Source organism: Hippocampus bargibanti, linkage group LG09, assembly GCF_051943395.1.
Source record: "Hippocampus bargibanti isolate YZ-2025 linkage group LG09, ASM5194339v1, whole genome shotgun sequence".
NCBI lineage: Eukaryota > Metazoa > Chordata > Actinopteri > Syngnathiformes > Syngnathidae > Hippocampus > Hippocampus bargibanti.
This window is the reverse complement of record NC_142742.1, coordinates 6,279,706-6,292,560: the sequence shown is the minus strand read 5'-3', so window position 1 is coordinate 6,292,560 and position 12,855 is coordinate 6,279,706. Positions and strand designations below refer to the sequence as shown.

The window sequence follows — 12,855 nt, the reverse complement described above, 5'->3', positions numbered from 1 at the left end:
AGTGAAGGGATGCTAGAGTCTGATTTATATGCTCCCTCTTATGAGTACCAGTCAAGAGGCAAACAGCAGCATTCTGGACGAGCTGGAGACAATTCATGGAGGATTGGCTGGCTCTGAAGTAAAAGCGCATTACAGTCATCGAGCCGAGATGCGACAAAAGCGTGACTTATTGCTTCAAGGGCAGCAGTAGGAGGACAACCTGAACTGGTTGCCAGCCAATGGTCGGCAATATTCAATATCGTCTAAAAAATATTAAGACATCACAGCAGCAATTTGACCAACACATTATATGTATACACACACCTTGTCAAAGAATAATATAAATCCAACATTAGCTCATTTTACACACACTTGGCGACCTAGCTAGCTAAATGTAAGCATTTTAAGCATGTTATTTTCCGGTGTATAACGTGTACCAGAGTATAAGGCGCACCCCCAATGAATGGTGTGATTTTTAAACTTTTTCCATATATAAGGCGCACCGGACTATAAAGAGCACCTTCTATAATGAAAAAAGGCGCTACAGTCGAGGCCTGAGTTCCGCACTACTTCTGCGTGGGGTTACGCAGTGCTTCTTTGACAGGGGGGAAATTGAGTCAGTGGCTGCTGACAGTGGTTGCGAGACCTGTTGTAGCTCAATATTACTTTACATATGAGGCGCACCTGCGTATAGGGCGCAGGGTCATCTTATACACCGGAAAATACGGTACTATACTGTATGTACACACATTTTGTCAATGAATAATATAAATACAACATAAGCTAATTTTAGACACACCTAGTGACCTAGCTAGTGAAATGTAAGCATTCAAATTACATGGGACGTTCTAGCAAACTACATCAAGACAGAGAGTCCACGTTCAATCTGAGTTTTTTTCAGACAAAATGGTGACGGATGATTTCGACAATGTGTTTAGTACACGTAATGTGAGTGTGCAACAGTCAATTGTCCGATCTTATGTCACAGTAGTGTTTTTAAAACTCACTTGAAAGACAACCACAACCATAGATTTTTTTTTTTGCTAACTGCCTCAACTGGTGATGGTCAGACAGACAGTCTGGGTCATGATGGGAGCCAGTAGAGATCTTTAAAGTTAGACTCAGCGTCTTTAGCAGCCAAGTAACTTGCCACCTCGATATTTTAGGAGAGTGGGGGGCATGCTGCTGTTGTTTACAAAACCAGTCTGGTGATGAATGTTAGCATGCGTTTTATAGGCTGGGTTAAATCAACAACCTCCCCAGAGGGAATTTGAACCTTTCTTGAGCCAATGGCGATCTGCAAGCGCATCCAAGCGGGAGGCCACACACAGGAGATAAACACAAGTCGGGATAACCCGCAATCCTTAAGTACCACTTACAAAATGTGACGCACATTTTGTAAAAACTCTACGGAATATCGTACAACGGTTATTGCATGAAATAAAGTAAAACAAGGGAGTCTGCGTGGTAAGAGGTAAGAAAAATAACTGACATTTAGCTTGTTGAGTTGACCTTGAGGAGACACTTGCCTCCACTTAGAAAAATGAAAGTACAGACGCTCCCCTACTTACGAACATTCAAGTTACAAACAACCGTACATACGAACATTTTTGAAGTAACGTAGCATTCTCTCCAGTAGTACATGTACATATCTTTATCGAACATGTATTTTATTAAATGTTTATTTTTCAGTACAAACCAATACAGGATACTCATACAAACCTTAAACATGCTTGTATAAACCTTTAACATACTTATATAAACCTTAAACATACTTATATAAGCCTTAAACATACACCCCATGCGAAATATAGCACTGAAGTAACTTACGAACAAATTCACCTTATGGACGATCGTACGGAACGTCTCTCGTTCGTAAATTGGGGAGCATCAGTACAGTAATCCCTCGTTTATCGCGGTTAATGTGGACCGGGACCACCTGCGACAGACGAAACCCCCCGATCTAAATAATCTAAATTTCCATGTGTATGAGTACAAAAAAGTATTTATAACGCCAAATTTAGTGGAATACAGTAGAGGACATGCATAAGTAATAGTAAATGTTTGTAGTACAGTACAAAACTATATTGCAATAAAGTAAACAGTCCACTTTCAACATATTATATCTAAAGTCGGCCATTTTGAATGGATTTCGACTTACGACCGTTTGACTTACGACCGTTTTGTCGCAACGGAACCCGGTCGTAACTAGGATGTTACCTGTATATAAATAGGGTTGATTTATACTTGATAAAAAACAGTAATCTAACAAATATTCATTCATGAGAGTATCCACAACAGAATACATACTTTATAAATGCCCCATTTAGAGCCCTAATTTATTTGTGAGTGCCTTTTATCATTTGCACGGTTTAGGCTACGGGGTGCCACAGCGCAAAATGGCCACGTATGAGACTTCACACATGGCGTTTCCGAGCGCAGTCCGCATTGTAAAATGCACTTCAAACTAAAGGCCGTGTCTGAAAGTGACATTAAGGGCCATTAACATCAGGACCCTGTTTGATTTGCCACAGTGATGAATGCCTAACTGCGGGCCAGACTTTCTGTGAAACACTAAACTCCCACCAGAGTAGCAAAATGACCTTTTTTTTGAAGGTACTTGGGATTGTCAACGCTCTGCTATCCACTGTAATCAATGTAGGGTTAGAATTGTTCATTCAATCGGAAAAAAATGAGTGACATATTTTGTCAACATCCAAAAACAAAGCCTTTTTTACATTAGTGGCAAGTGATGCACCTTTTGGATAGTTTACTTTTTGGAGGTAATTCATGCTTTCTACAATTCATTCAGACGTGGCTCATAGCAGAGTCCGGCACCGCCACATCTGGACAGTAGGTATATATATATATATATATATATATACATATATATATGGCCGAAACTTCCAGCAAGACTTCAGTTTGCTGAAGAAGCATCTTGGATAAGAAGCGACACCTTCAAAGAGGTACAGATGACGGCTGAAGAAACCTTTTCATCGAAAGTATATAGATAGAAAGCTAGCTAGCCAGCTAATAGATAGCCAACATATAGATAGTTAGCCACTTAGATAGCTATATAGATAATAACCAGCCAGCTAGCTAGTTAGTTAGCTAATACACAGAGCCAGCATTCACTCAACCTGGAAGTAAATACAGTAAAGCCTAGAATCGGTTAGATAGTACTGCTTATTACGATACTAGAACGCAAGCATGCCGCAGGATCGGAGATAGCCATATCAGATAGAATATCGATATAACGAGACACTTAGATAGAAAGCTAGCTATAGCTAGATAGCTAGATAGCCACTTAGATAGCTATATAGCTAAGGGCCCGCTAGCTAGATAGGTAGTCAGCTAATACACTGAGCCAGCGTTCACTCAACCCGGAAGTAAATAGATAGAAAGCTAGCCAATAGATAGAAAGCTAGATAGAAAGCAAGCTAATAGATAGCCAACAGATAGATAGCTAGATAGCTAGCCAATTAACTGATATATTTCGGCGTGTATTTCCGCCTTCATCACAGTGTCACTGATGTTGTGACGCCCTGTTTGGTTACGTTGCTCTAGTGCATTTGTTGTCATATTTTCAACTTAAAATAGAAATAAACACAGCTTAATACTTTTCAAAATGTCGCGTAGTCAATTTATTTTGAACGTCTGTCACTCAGATAGCAAATATATAGCTAGGTATCTAGCCAGCTAGCTAGCTAATATATAGCAAACAGACTGTCTCTCAGCACAAAAAAAATCACACATCAAAGTCGACTTGATAAGCTAGCATCACAATCGCATTGAAACCTAGCGCGTGGCTACGTTTTACATGAGACAATATCCCATTGATTCAGAAATTTGCTACAACAGAAGAAATATGCTAACGCCAAGCCTCCTGACCTTTAACCCAAGGTCACAGATTAAAGACACTGCAGTCACCATTTCAGGATCAGGTGAGGGGCACTCAAAAGTTGTTTGAAAAAGTCCCAAATCTCAAAATGGGAGCCGGTGTGAGCGTTTCACACTGTCGACAATGTGTTAGCGTCGTAATTAAGACCAGTTGCTTTCTGTGAGTTTATAACAGGCAGGCATAAATATTTATTCCTGGCGGCTGCATGGGATAATAGCCGGTGGGAGTCATAGGTGGGGCTCACCAAAAGTCCACAATCCAACTCTGGCCTTGTGATGCTTATAACCCCGGAGGACTACTGTGCCAGACCGCGTTGCGACAGATCAAATACGAGCGCTCTTGTGTGGCATTTATTGTCTTCCATTTTTTCCCCCCTCATAAATGAGTGACAGCTTGAGGTGGGTGTGGCTACTCTGCGAGACTCTTTGTATTTTAGTCCCCCCTCAGGTCAGAGAGTAGAGTTCTTTAATAGCGATCTAAAAAAAAAAAAAAACGGGAGGACTGAGAGCAAATCTAATTGCTTTCACATGCCGTATTATTGGTTGATTTAAATAACCACAGACATAAGGCGCACACGGGGGTTCGGGAGTGGGCATTGCTTTTAACCTCTCTGTGGCCTTGGCTGGCCAAAACGAGCTGGCGAGCAAGTTGACTAAAACTTTTGATGCCATTGCATATGCGGCAACATTAAAAATTACACATGAAAGCTTAGAGGTAAATAATGAAGAGCTTCCTGCCCAATAGTGCTACTACGCTATGTCAAAAGGGTTCATTTAGTTTTGTTCTACACTTCTGGTTGACTGGTTAGCATGTGGACTTGCCGCTGCCTGGAATTGAAGCGGATTTACGTGGGACAGGAGATGTGAGACCATCTCTTTTTCGTCAATGGATGCTACAGCTCCGTGTTTGCTTTCAACATTCAGCTTGTAGCAGAAGTGCACATTCCACCGTGATGTCTCTGATCTACTGGTGAAAAGGATGCTTTGATCTTCTCCTCTTTCATTTGCTTCATGTAACAAAGAGGTTGCAGAAAAGTTCTTAAGATTGAATGACTGTCTGTCTTTTGTGTATTGTCACATTATTTGTTAGTTTTTGTTGTTGTTTTGACTTCAAGGTGGCGCCGCGAGAGTGGTTGCCTTTACAGCAGCTCCTGTATTTTCTTTTTCTACTTCTTCCCTTCCTTTCCTCACTTTGCTGCTGTGAAATGTAAATTTCTCTACTGTGATTAGAGGCTAATCCAATCCAAAGTTTGATTCCAGCAATGGCCTTCCTGTGTGGATTTTCTCCGGGTACTCTGGTTTCCTCATACATCCCAAAAACATGCATAGCAGGGCAATGAAACACGAAATTAGGTGTGAGGGTCGATTCCGCACATTTTGTGTCACATTCAAACTTTCAATGGTTTTAATGGAGACGTGAGTTTTTTTGTTCTCCTTTTCTAAACACGGCAACCGAAATTTCAACATGGGTGTGTGACGCAGAAATGAGACGAAGGGTTTAGTATACATACCTGTCAAATCTTTTTTCATTTTCCGGATATCCTTGGTTAGGTCTTCGAATTTGACCTGCGCAGCCTGGAATAATACTTGTGGTTCCGGCAAAGGGTAGACACTCTTGCCCGTGCCGGCGTGCTGGTGGAAGAACACAATGATTCAATCAAGATACCGGAGGGACATTTTCGTTGATTTGAATAAAACTTACGTTATCGATATTTCGCAGGTAGTACAAAACCACATAATCCACCAAACTGATGTGATGGTCCTACAAAATAAAATAAAAAAGGGTGTTAAAAATGCTAATAATTGACGCAGCATTTTTGAATGAGTCAACCATTACCCTGCTCTTGACGTCCTTTAATTTGGGAAGGATCTCAAGTGAAAAGCCATCAGCCTGACCTCTTGTCCTGTTCCCCCCATTCATGTAATTCCCAAAGGCAAGAACGAGACCCATGACCTCCCGCACACTCTTGCACTCTAGCAGTTCCTGACAGACACAAATATGTACATACACGTGGATGACACAAAGCCTTAAAGGACAACCGACCCAAAACACGCAGTCTGATATTTTTAGTCAAATGCTAAACAACATTAAAAATGACTTAAAGTGTCCCAAAACTACTTCAAAATGACCTCAGAAAGTTGTTCGTGACGTCACGCCAGGACGTCTTGCCTTGCTCGAGAATCAAAACAATGGCTTCAGATTCGGAGAAGATGCTTTCTTGTTACTCATCCAGTTATAAATATGATTCAAATACTTCTGATTAGGAAAGCATAAATGTTTGTAATTGATTAAAGAAGTCCTTCCGTCTCATTTTGAGGGGTCTGGACTCCAATGTAGCGTCCCAGAAAATGCACAAGATGGCACCCAAGCTCCGTTGGAAATGGGCTGATTTGTCTGCTGGGAATTTGTGTCAACTAGTCCCAAATAGTAGTCTTGGTGCAACACTCGATTCACCATTGCGTTATTTATGTGTTTTCCTTCTAATTTCGTCATCAACACGATGTTTTCAGACCAAACAAAGTACCCAAAATGCATTCTGTCTCGCTTTCTCAGTCAGCGGCGTTCCAAACGTGACGTCACATGGGGATCGTCATCAACTCGAAAACAAGACTTCTTGAATATTCAGCGCGAGTCTTAAAACGTGAAATATAGATATATGGTGAGACCTCAACTTACAAACACCTCAACTTACAAACTTTTCGTCTTACAAACGTCAAATTTATGAACATTAAACCTTATAATAAGCACTATTTTCATAATACACACCCACCACGGCTGGCGGAAGCACATGACCGAACAGCACCAGAGGTTAAGTTACCAACAGTCCTTATGAAAGGTGACTCTCCTTCCATAAGCCATCAACGACCATCAAAAAGGTAAATAAAACTTTATTTTACAGCACAGTTTATTTCTTTAATTACAGTCCTCATGTAATGCGCCTCTCTTTCCAAACAGCAATTCCCTTTGACCTCCAACGCCATTCCATCAAGCTATAAATGACCATCACAAATGTAAATAAAGTGACTTTATGATACAATGCAGTGTATTTATTTCATTACAATACAGTAGCACATTTATTATACATAGAATAAGGTATGTTGTGTGTAGTTTTAAGGCTTGTTTGGTTGAAAAGTATATTTTATGGAAACCCGGGAACGGATTATTCCCATTTTAATGGTTTCCTAGGGGAATTTTTTTTTGAGATACACACTTTTCGCCTTACACACTCTGTCTGGGAACCAATTAAGTTCGTAAATTGAGGTCTCACTGTATGTTGTGGAATCTTTGTGAAATACGCTCAGTAGAAGTCATTTGAAGTGATTTTACAAATTATGGACACAACTTGTCCGAAGGCGTCGGTTGTCCTTTAAGGTAACGTCATCAAGCCGTGTTCTTACGTTGCATACGCTCATCATGATCTCCACCTTGGAGCGGATAGAGGAGATGGTGTCGAGGAAAACTGACTGGAAGATGATGCAGTGGGCACGGCCCGCAAAGTTGGGAATCTGTGAGAGCTCATACAGGAACCTGGAAAACATAAGGGGGAGGTGGAGAATAAGGGGGTGAGATGTGTTATGACAGAATTAAACAAAACGTCTAACAGGAAGGACTATTCCGGGTCCTTGGCAGGCCACGCTTCCCTGCGCGGGACCGCTTGAGTCAGTGCCGGTGCAGCCCCGGCAGGCCAAAGTCACGGGTGGTGTCACTCAGCTGGCCTCGGAGAGAAAGGGCCGAGGGTACTGATCAAAGTCGGCCTCGGCCCGACGTGGGACGACTTATGTAAACAGTGGAGTGTCAGAGGGGAGCGGAGGGGGGGGGGGGGGGGGGGGGGGGGGGGGGGGGGGGGGGGGGGGGGGGGGGGGGGGGGGGGGGGGGGGGGGGGGGGGGGGGGGGGGGGGGGGGGGGGGGGGGGGGGGGGGGGGGGGGGGGGGGGGGGGGGGGGGGGGGGGGGGGGGGGGGGGGGGGGGGGGGGGGGGGGGGGGGGGGGGGGGGGGGGGGGGGGGGGGGGGGGGGGGGGGGGGGGGGGGGGGGGGGGGGGGGGGGGGGGGGGGGGGGGGGGGGGGGGGGGGGGGGGGGGGGGGGGGGGGGGGGGGGGGGGGGGGGGGGGGGGGGGGGGGGGGGGGGGGGGGGGGGGGGGGGGGGGGGGGGGGGGGGGGGGGGGGGGGGGGGGGGGGGGGGGGGGGGGGGGGGGGGGGGGGGGGGGGGGGGGGGGGGGGGGGGGGGGGGGGGGGGGGGGGGGGGGGGGGGGGGGGGGGGGGGGGGGGGGGGGGGGGGGGGGGGGGGGGGGGGGGGGGGGGGGGGGGGGGGGGGGGGGGGGGGGGGGGGGGGGGGGGGGGGGGGGGGGGGGGGGGGGGGGGGGGGGGGGGGGGGGGGGGGGGGGGGGGGGGGGGGGGGGGGGGGGGGGGGGGGGGGGGGGGGGGGGGGGGGGGGGGGGGGGGGGGGGGGGGGGGGGGGGGGGGGGGGGGGGGGGGGGGGGGGGGGGGGGGGGGGGGGGGGGGGGGGGGGGGGGGGGGGGGGGGGGGGGGGGGGGGGGGGGGGGGGGGGGGGGGGGGGGGGGGGGGGGGGGGGGGGGGGGGGGGGGGGGGGGGGGGGGGGGGGGGGGGGGGGGGGGGGGGGGGGGGGGGGGGGGGGGGGGGGGGGGGGGGGGGGGGGGGGGGGGGGGGGGGGGGGGGGGGGGGGGGGGGGGGGGGGGGGGGGGGGGGGGGGGGGGGGGGGGGGGGGGGGGGGGGGGGGGGGGGGGGGGGGGGGGGGGGGGGGGGGGGGGGGGGGGGGGGGGGGGGGGGGGGGGGGGGGGGGGGGGGGGGGGGGGGGGGGGGGGGGGGGGGGGGGGGGGGGGGGGGGGGGGGGGGGGGGGGGGGGGGGGGGGGGGGGGGGGGGGGGGGGGGGGGGGGGGGGGGGGGGGGGGGGGGGGGGGGGGGGGGGGGGGGGGGGGGGGGGGGGGGGGGGGGGGGGGGGGGGGGGGGGGGGGGGGGGGGGGGGGGGGGGGGGGGGGGGGGGGGGGGGGGGGGGGGGGGGGGGGGGGGGGGGGGGGGGGGGGGGGGGGGGGGGGGGGGGGGGGGGGGGGGGGGGGGGGGGGGGGGGGGGGGGGGGGGGGGGGGGGGGGGGGGGGGGGGGGGGGGGGGGGGGGGGGGGGGGGGGGGGGGGGGGGGGGGGGGGGGGGGGGGGGGGGGGGGGGGGGGGGGGGGGGGGGGGGGGGGGGGGGGGGGGGGGGGGGGGGGGGGGGGGGGGGGGGGGGGGGGGGGGGGGGGGGGGGGGGGGGGGGGGGGGGGGGGGGGGGGGGGGGGGGGGGGGGGGGGGGGGGGGGGGGGGGGGGGGGGGGGGGGGGGGGGGGGGGGGGGGGGGGGGGGGGGGGGGGGGGGGGGGGGGGGGGGGGGGGGGGGGGGGGGGGGGGGGGGGGGGGGGGGGGGGGGGGGGGGGGGGGGGGGGGGGGGGGGGGGGGGGGGGGGGGGGGGGGGGGGGGGGGGGGGGGGGGGGGGGGGGGGGGGGGGGGGGGGGGGGGGGGGGGGTGGGGGGGGGGGGGGGGGGGGGGGGGGGGGGGGGGGGGGGGGGGGGGGGGGGGGGGGGGGGGGGGGGGGGGGGGGGGGGGGGGGGGGGGGGGGGGGGGGGGGGGGGGGGGGGGGGGGGGGGGGGGGGGGGGGGGGGGGGGGGGGGGGGGGGGGGGGGGGGGGGGGGGGGGGGGGGGGGGGGGGGGGGGGGGGGGGGGGGGGGGGGGGGGGGGGGGGGGGGGGGGGGGGGGGGGGGGGGGGGGGGGGGGGGGGGGGTGGGGGGGGGGGGGGGGGGGGGGGGGGGGGGGGGGGGGGGGGGGGGGGGGGGGGGGGGGGGGGGGGGGGGGGGGGGGGGGGGGGGGGGGGGGGGGGGGGGGGGGGGGGGGGGGGGGGGGGGGGGGGGGGGGGGGGGGGGGGGGGGGGGGGGGGGGGGGGGGTGGGGGGGGGGGGGGGGGGGGGGGGGGGGGGGGGGGGGGGGGGGGGGGGGGGGGGGGGGGGGGGGGGGGGGGGGGGGGGGGGGGGGGGGGGGGGGGGGGGGGGGGGGGGGGGGGGGGGGGGGGGGGGGGGGGGGGGGGGGGGGGGGGGGGGGGGGGGGGGGGGGGGGGGGGGGGGGGGGGGGGGGGGGGGGGGGGGGGGGGGGGGGGGGGGGGGGGGGGGGGGGGGGGGGGGGGGGGGGGGGGGGGGGGGGGGGGGGGGGGGGGGGGGGGGGGGGGGGGGGGGGGGGGGGGGGGGGGGGGGGGGGGGGGGGGGGGGGGGGGGGGGGGGGGGGGGGGGGGGGGGGGGGGGGGGGGGGGGGGGGGGGGGGGGGGGGGGGGGGGGGGGGGGGGGGGGGGGGGGGGGGGGGGGGGGGGGGGGGGGGGGGGGGGGGGGGGGGGGGGGGGGGGGGGGGGGGGGGGGGGGGGGGGGGGGGGGGGGGGGGGGGGGGGGGGGGGGGGGGGGGGGGGGGGGGGGGGGGGGGGGGGGGGGGGGGGGGGGGGGGGGGGGGGGGGGGGGGGGGGGGGGGGGGGGGGGGGGGGGGGGGGGGGGGGGGGGGGGGGGGGGGGGGGGGGGGGGGGGGGGGGGGGGGGGGGGGGGGGGGGGGGGGGGGGGGGGGGGGGGGGGGGGGGGGGGGGGGGGGGGGGGGGGGGGGGGGGGGGGGGGGGGGGGGGGGGGGGGGGGGGGGGGGGGGGGGGGGGGGGGGGGGGGGGGGGGGGGGGGGGGGGGGGGGGGGGGGGGGGGGGGGGGGGGGGGGGGGGGGGGGGGGGGGGGGGGGGGGGGGGGGGGGGGGGGGGGGGGGGGGGGGGGGGGGGGGGGGGGGGGGGGGGGGGGGGGGGGGGGGGGGGGGGGGGGGGGGGGGGGGGGGGGGGGGGGGGGGGGGGGGGGGGGGGGGGGGGGGGGGGGGGGGGGGGGGGGGGGGGGGGGGGGGGGGGGGGGGGGGGGGGGGGGGGGGGGGGGGGGGGGGGGGGGGGGGGGGGGGGGGGGGGGGGGGGGGGGGGGGGGGGGGGGGGGGGGGGGGGGGGGGGGGGGGGGGGGGGGGGGGGGGGGGGGGGGGGGGGGGGGGGGGGGGGGGGGGGGGGGGGGGGGGGGGGGGGGGGGGGGGGGGGGGGGGGGGGGGGGGGGGGGGGGGGGGGGGGGGGGGGGGGGGGGGGGGGGGGGGGGGGGGGGGGGGGGGGGGGGGGGGGGGGGGGGGGGGGGGGGGGGGGGGGGGGGGGGGGGGGGGGGGGGGGGGGGGGGGGGGGGGGGGGGGGGGGGGGGGGGGGGGGGGGGGGGGGGGGGGGGGGGGGGGGGGGGGGGGGGGGGGGGGGGGGGGGGGGGGGGGGGGGGGGGGGGGGGGGGGGGGGGGGGGGGGGGGGGGGGGGGGGGGGGGGGGGGGGGGGGGGGGGGGGGGGGGGGGGGGGGGGGGGGGGGGGGGGGGGGGGGGGGGGGGGGGGGGGGGGGGGGGGGGGGGGGGGGGGGGGGGGGGGGGGGGGGGGGGGGGGGGGGGGGGGGGGGGGGGGGGGGGGGGGGGGGGGGGGGGGGGGGGGGGGGGGGGGGGGGGGGGGGGGGGGGGGGGGGGGGGGGGGGGGGGGGGGGGGGGGGGGGGGGGGGGGGGGGGGGGGGGGGGGGGGGGGGGGGGGGGGGGGGGGGGGGGGGGGGGGGGGGGGGGGGGGGGGGGGGGGGGGGGGGGGGGGGGGGGGGGGGGGGGGGGGGGGGGGGGGGGGGGGGGGGGGGGGGGGGGGGGGGGGGGGGGGGGGGGGGGGGGGGGGGGGGGGGGGGGGGGGGGGGGGGGGGGGGGGGGGGGGGGGGGGGGGGGGGGGGGGGGGGGGGGGGGGGGGGGGGGGGGGGGGGGGGGGGGGGGGGGGGGGGGGGGGGGGGGGGGGGGGGGGGGGGGGGGGGGGGGGGGGGGGGGGGGGGGGGGGGGGGGGGGGGGGGGGGGGGGGGGGGGGGGGGGGGGGGGGGGGGGGGGGGGGGGGGGGGGGGGGGGGGGGGGGGGGGGGGGGGGGGGGGGGGGGGGGGTGGGGGGGGGGGGGGGGGGGGGGGGGGGGGGGGGGGGGGGGGGGGGGGGGGGGGGGGGGGGGGGGGGGGGGGGGGGGGGGGGGGGGGGGGGGGGGGGGGGGGGGGGGGGGGGGGGGGGGGGGGGGGGGGGGGGGGGGGGGGGGGGGGGGGGGGGGGGGGGGGGGGGGGGGGGGGGGGGGGGGGGGGGGGGGGGGGGGGGGGGGGGGGGGGGGGGGGGGGGGGGGGGGGGGGGGGGGGGGGGGGGGGGGGGGGGGGGGGGGGGGGGGGGGGGGGGGGGGGGGGGGGGGGGGGGGGGGGGGGGGGGGGGGGGGGGGGGGGGGGGGGGGGGGGGGGGGGGGGGGGGGGGGGGGGGGGGGGGGGGGGGGGGGGGGGGGGGGGGGGGGGGGGGGGGGGGGGGGGGGGGGGGGGGGGGGGGGGGGGGGGGGGGGGGGGGGGGGGGGGGGGGGGGGGGGGGGGGGGGGGGGGGGGGGGGGGGGGGGGGGGGGGGGGGGGGGGGGGGGGGGGGGGGGGGGGGGGGGGGGGGGGGGGGGGGGGGGGGGGGGGGGGGGGGGGGGGGGGGGGGGGGGGGGGGGGGGGGGGGGGGGGGGGGGGGGGGGGGGGGGGGGGGGGGGGGGGGGGGGGGGGGGGGGGGGGGGGGGGGGGGGGGGGGGGGGGGGGGGGGGGGGGGGGGGGGGGGGGGGGGGGGGGGGGGGGGGGGGGGGGGGGGGGGGGGGGGGGGGGGGGGGGGGGGGGGGGGGGGGGGGGGGGGGGGGGGGGGGGGGGGGGGGGGGGGGGGGGGGGGGGGGGGGGGGGGGGGGGGGGGGGGGGGGGGGGGGGGGGGGGGGGGGGGGGGGGGGGGGGGGGGGGGGGGGGGGGGGGGGGGGGGGGGGGGGGGGGGGGGGGGGGGGGGGGGGGGGGGGGGGGGGGGGGGGGGGGGGGGGGGGGGGGGGGGGGGGGGGGGGGGGGGGGGGGGGGGGGGGGGGGGGGGGGGGGGGGGGGGGGGGGGGGGGGGGGGGGGGGGGGGGGGGGGGGGGG

The 12,855-nt window shown here is 64.9% G+C and overlaps 1 protein-coding gene across 1 annotated transcript in view; it reads right to left on the bottom strand.

Annotated features, from left to right (window-relative positions):
* LOC148893452 (formin-like) overlaps nt 1-12,855 on the bottom strand; it is a 72,189-nt gene that overhangs the window by 21,534 nt on the left and 37,800 nt on the right. The window contains 4 exon segments of the mRNA XM_089004310.1: nt 5,391-5,511; nt 5,582-5,641; nt 5,717-5,863; nt 7,279-7,408. Of these exon segments, the coding sequence (XP_088860436.1) occupies nt 5,391-5,511; nt 5,582-5,641; nt 5,717-5,863; nt 7,279-7,408 (458 nt within the window).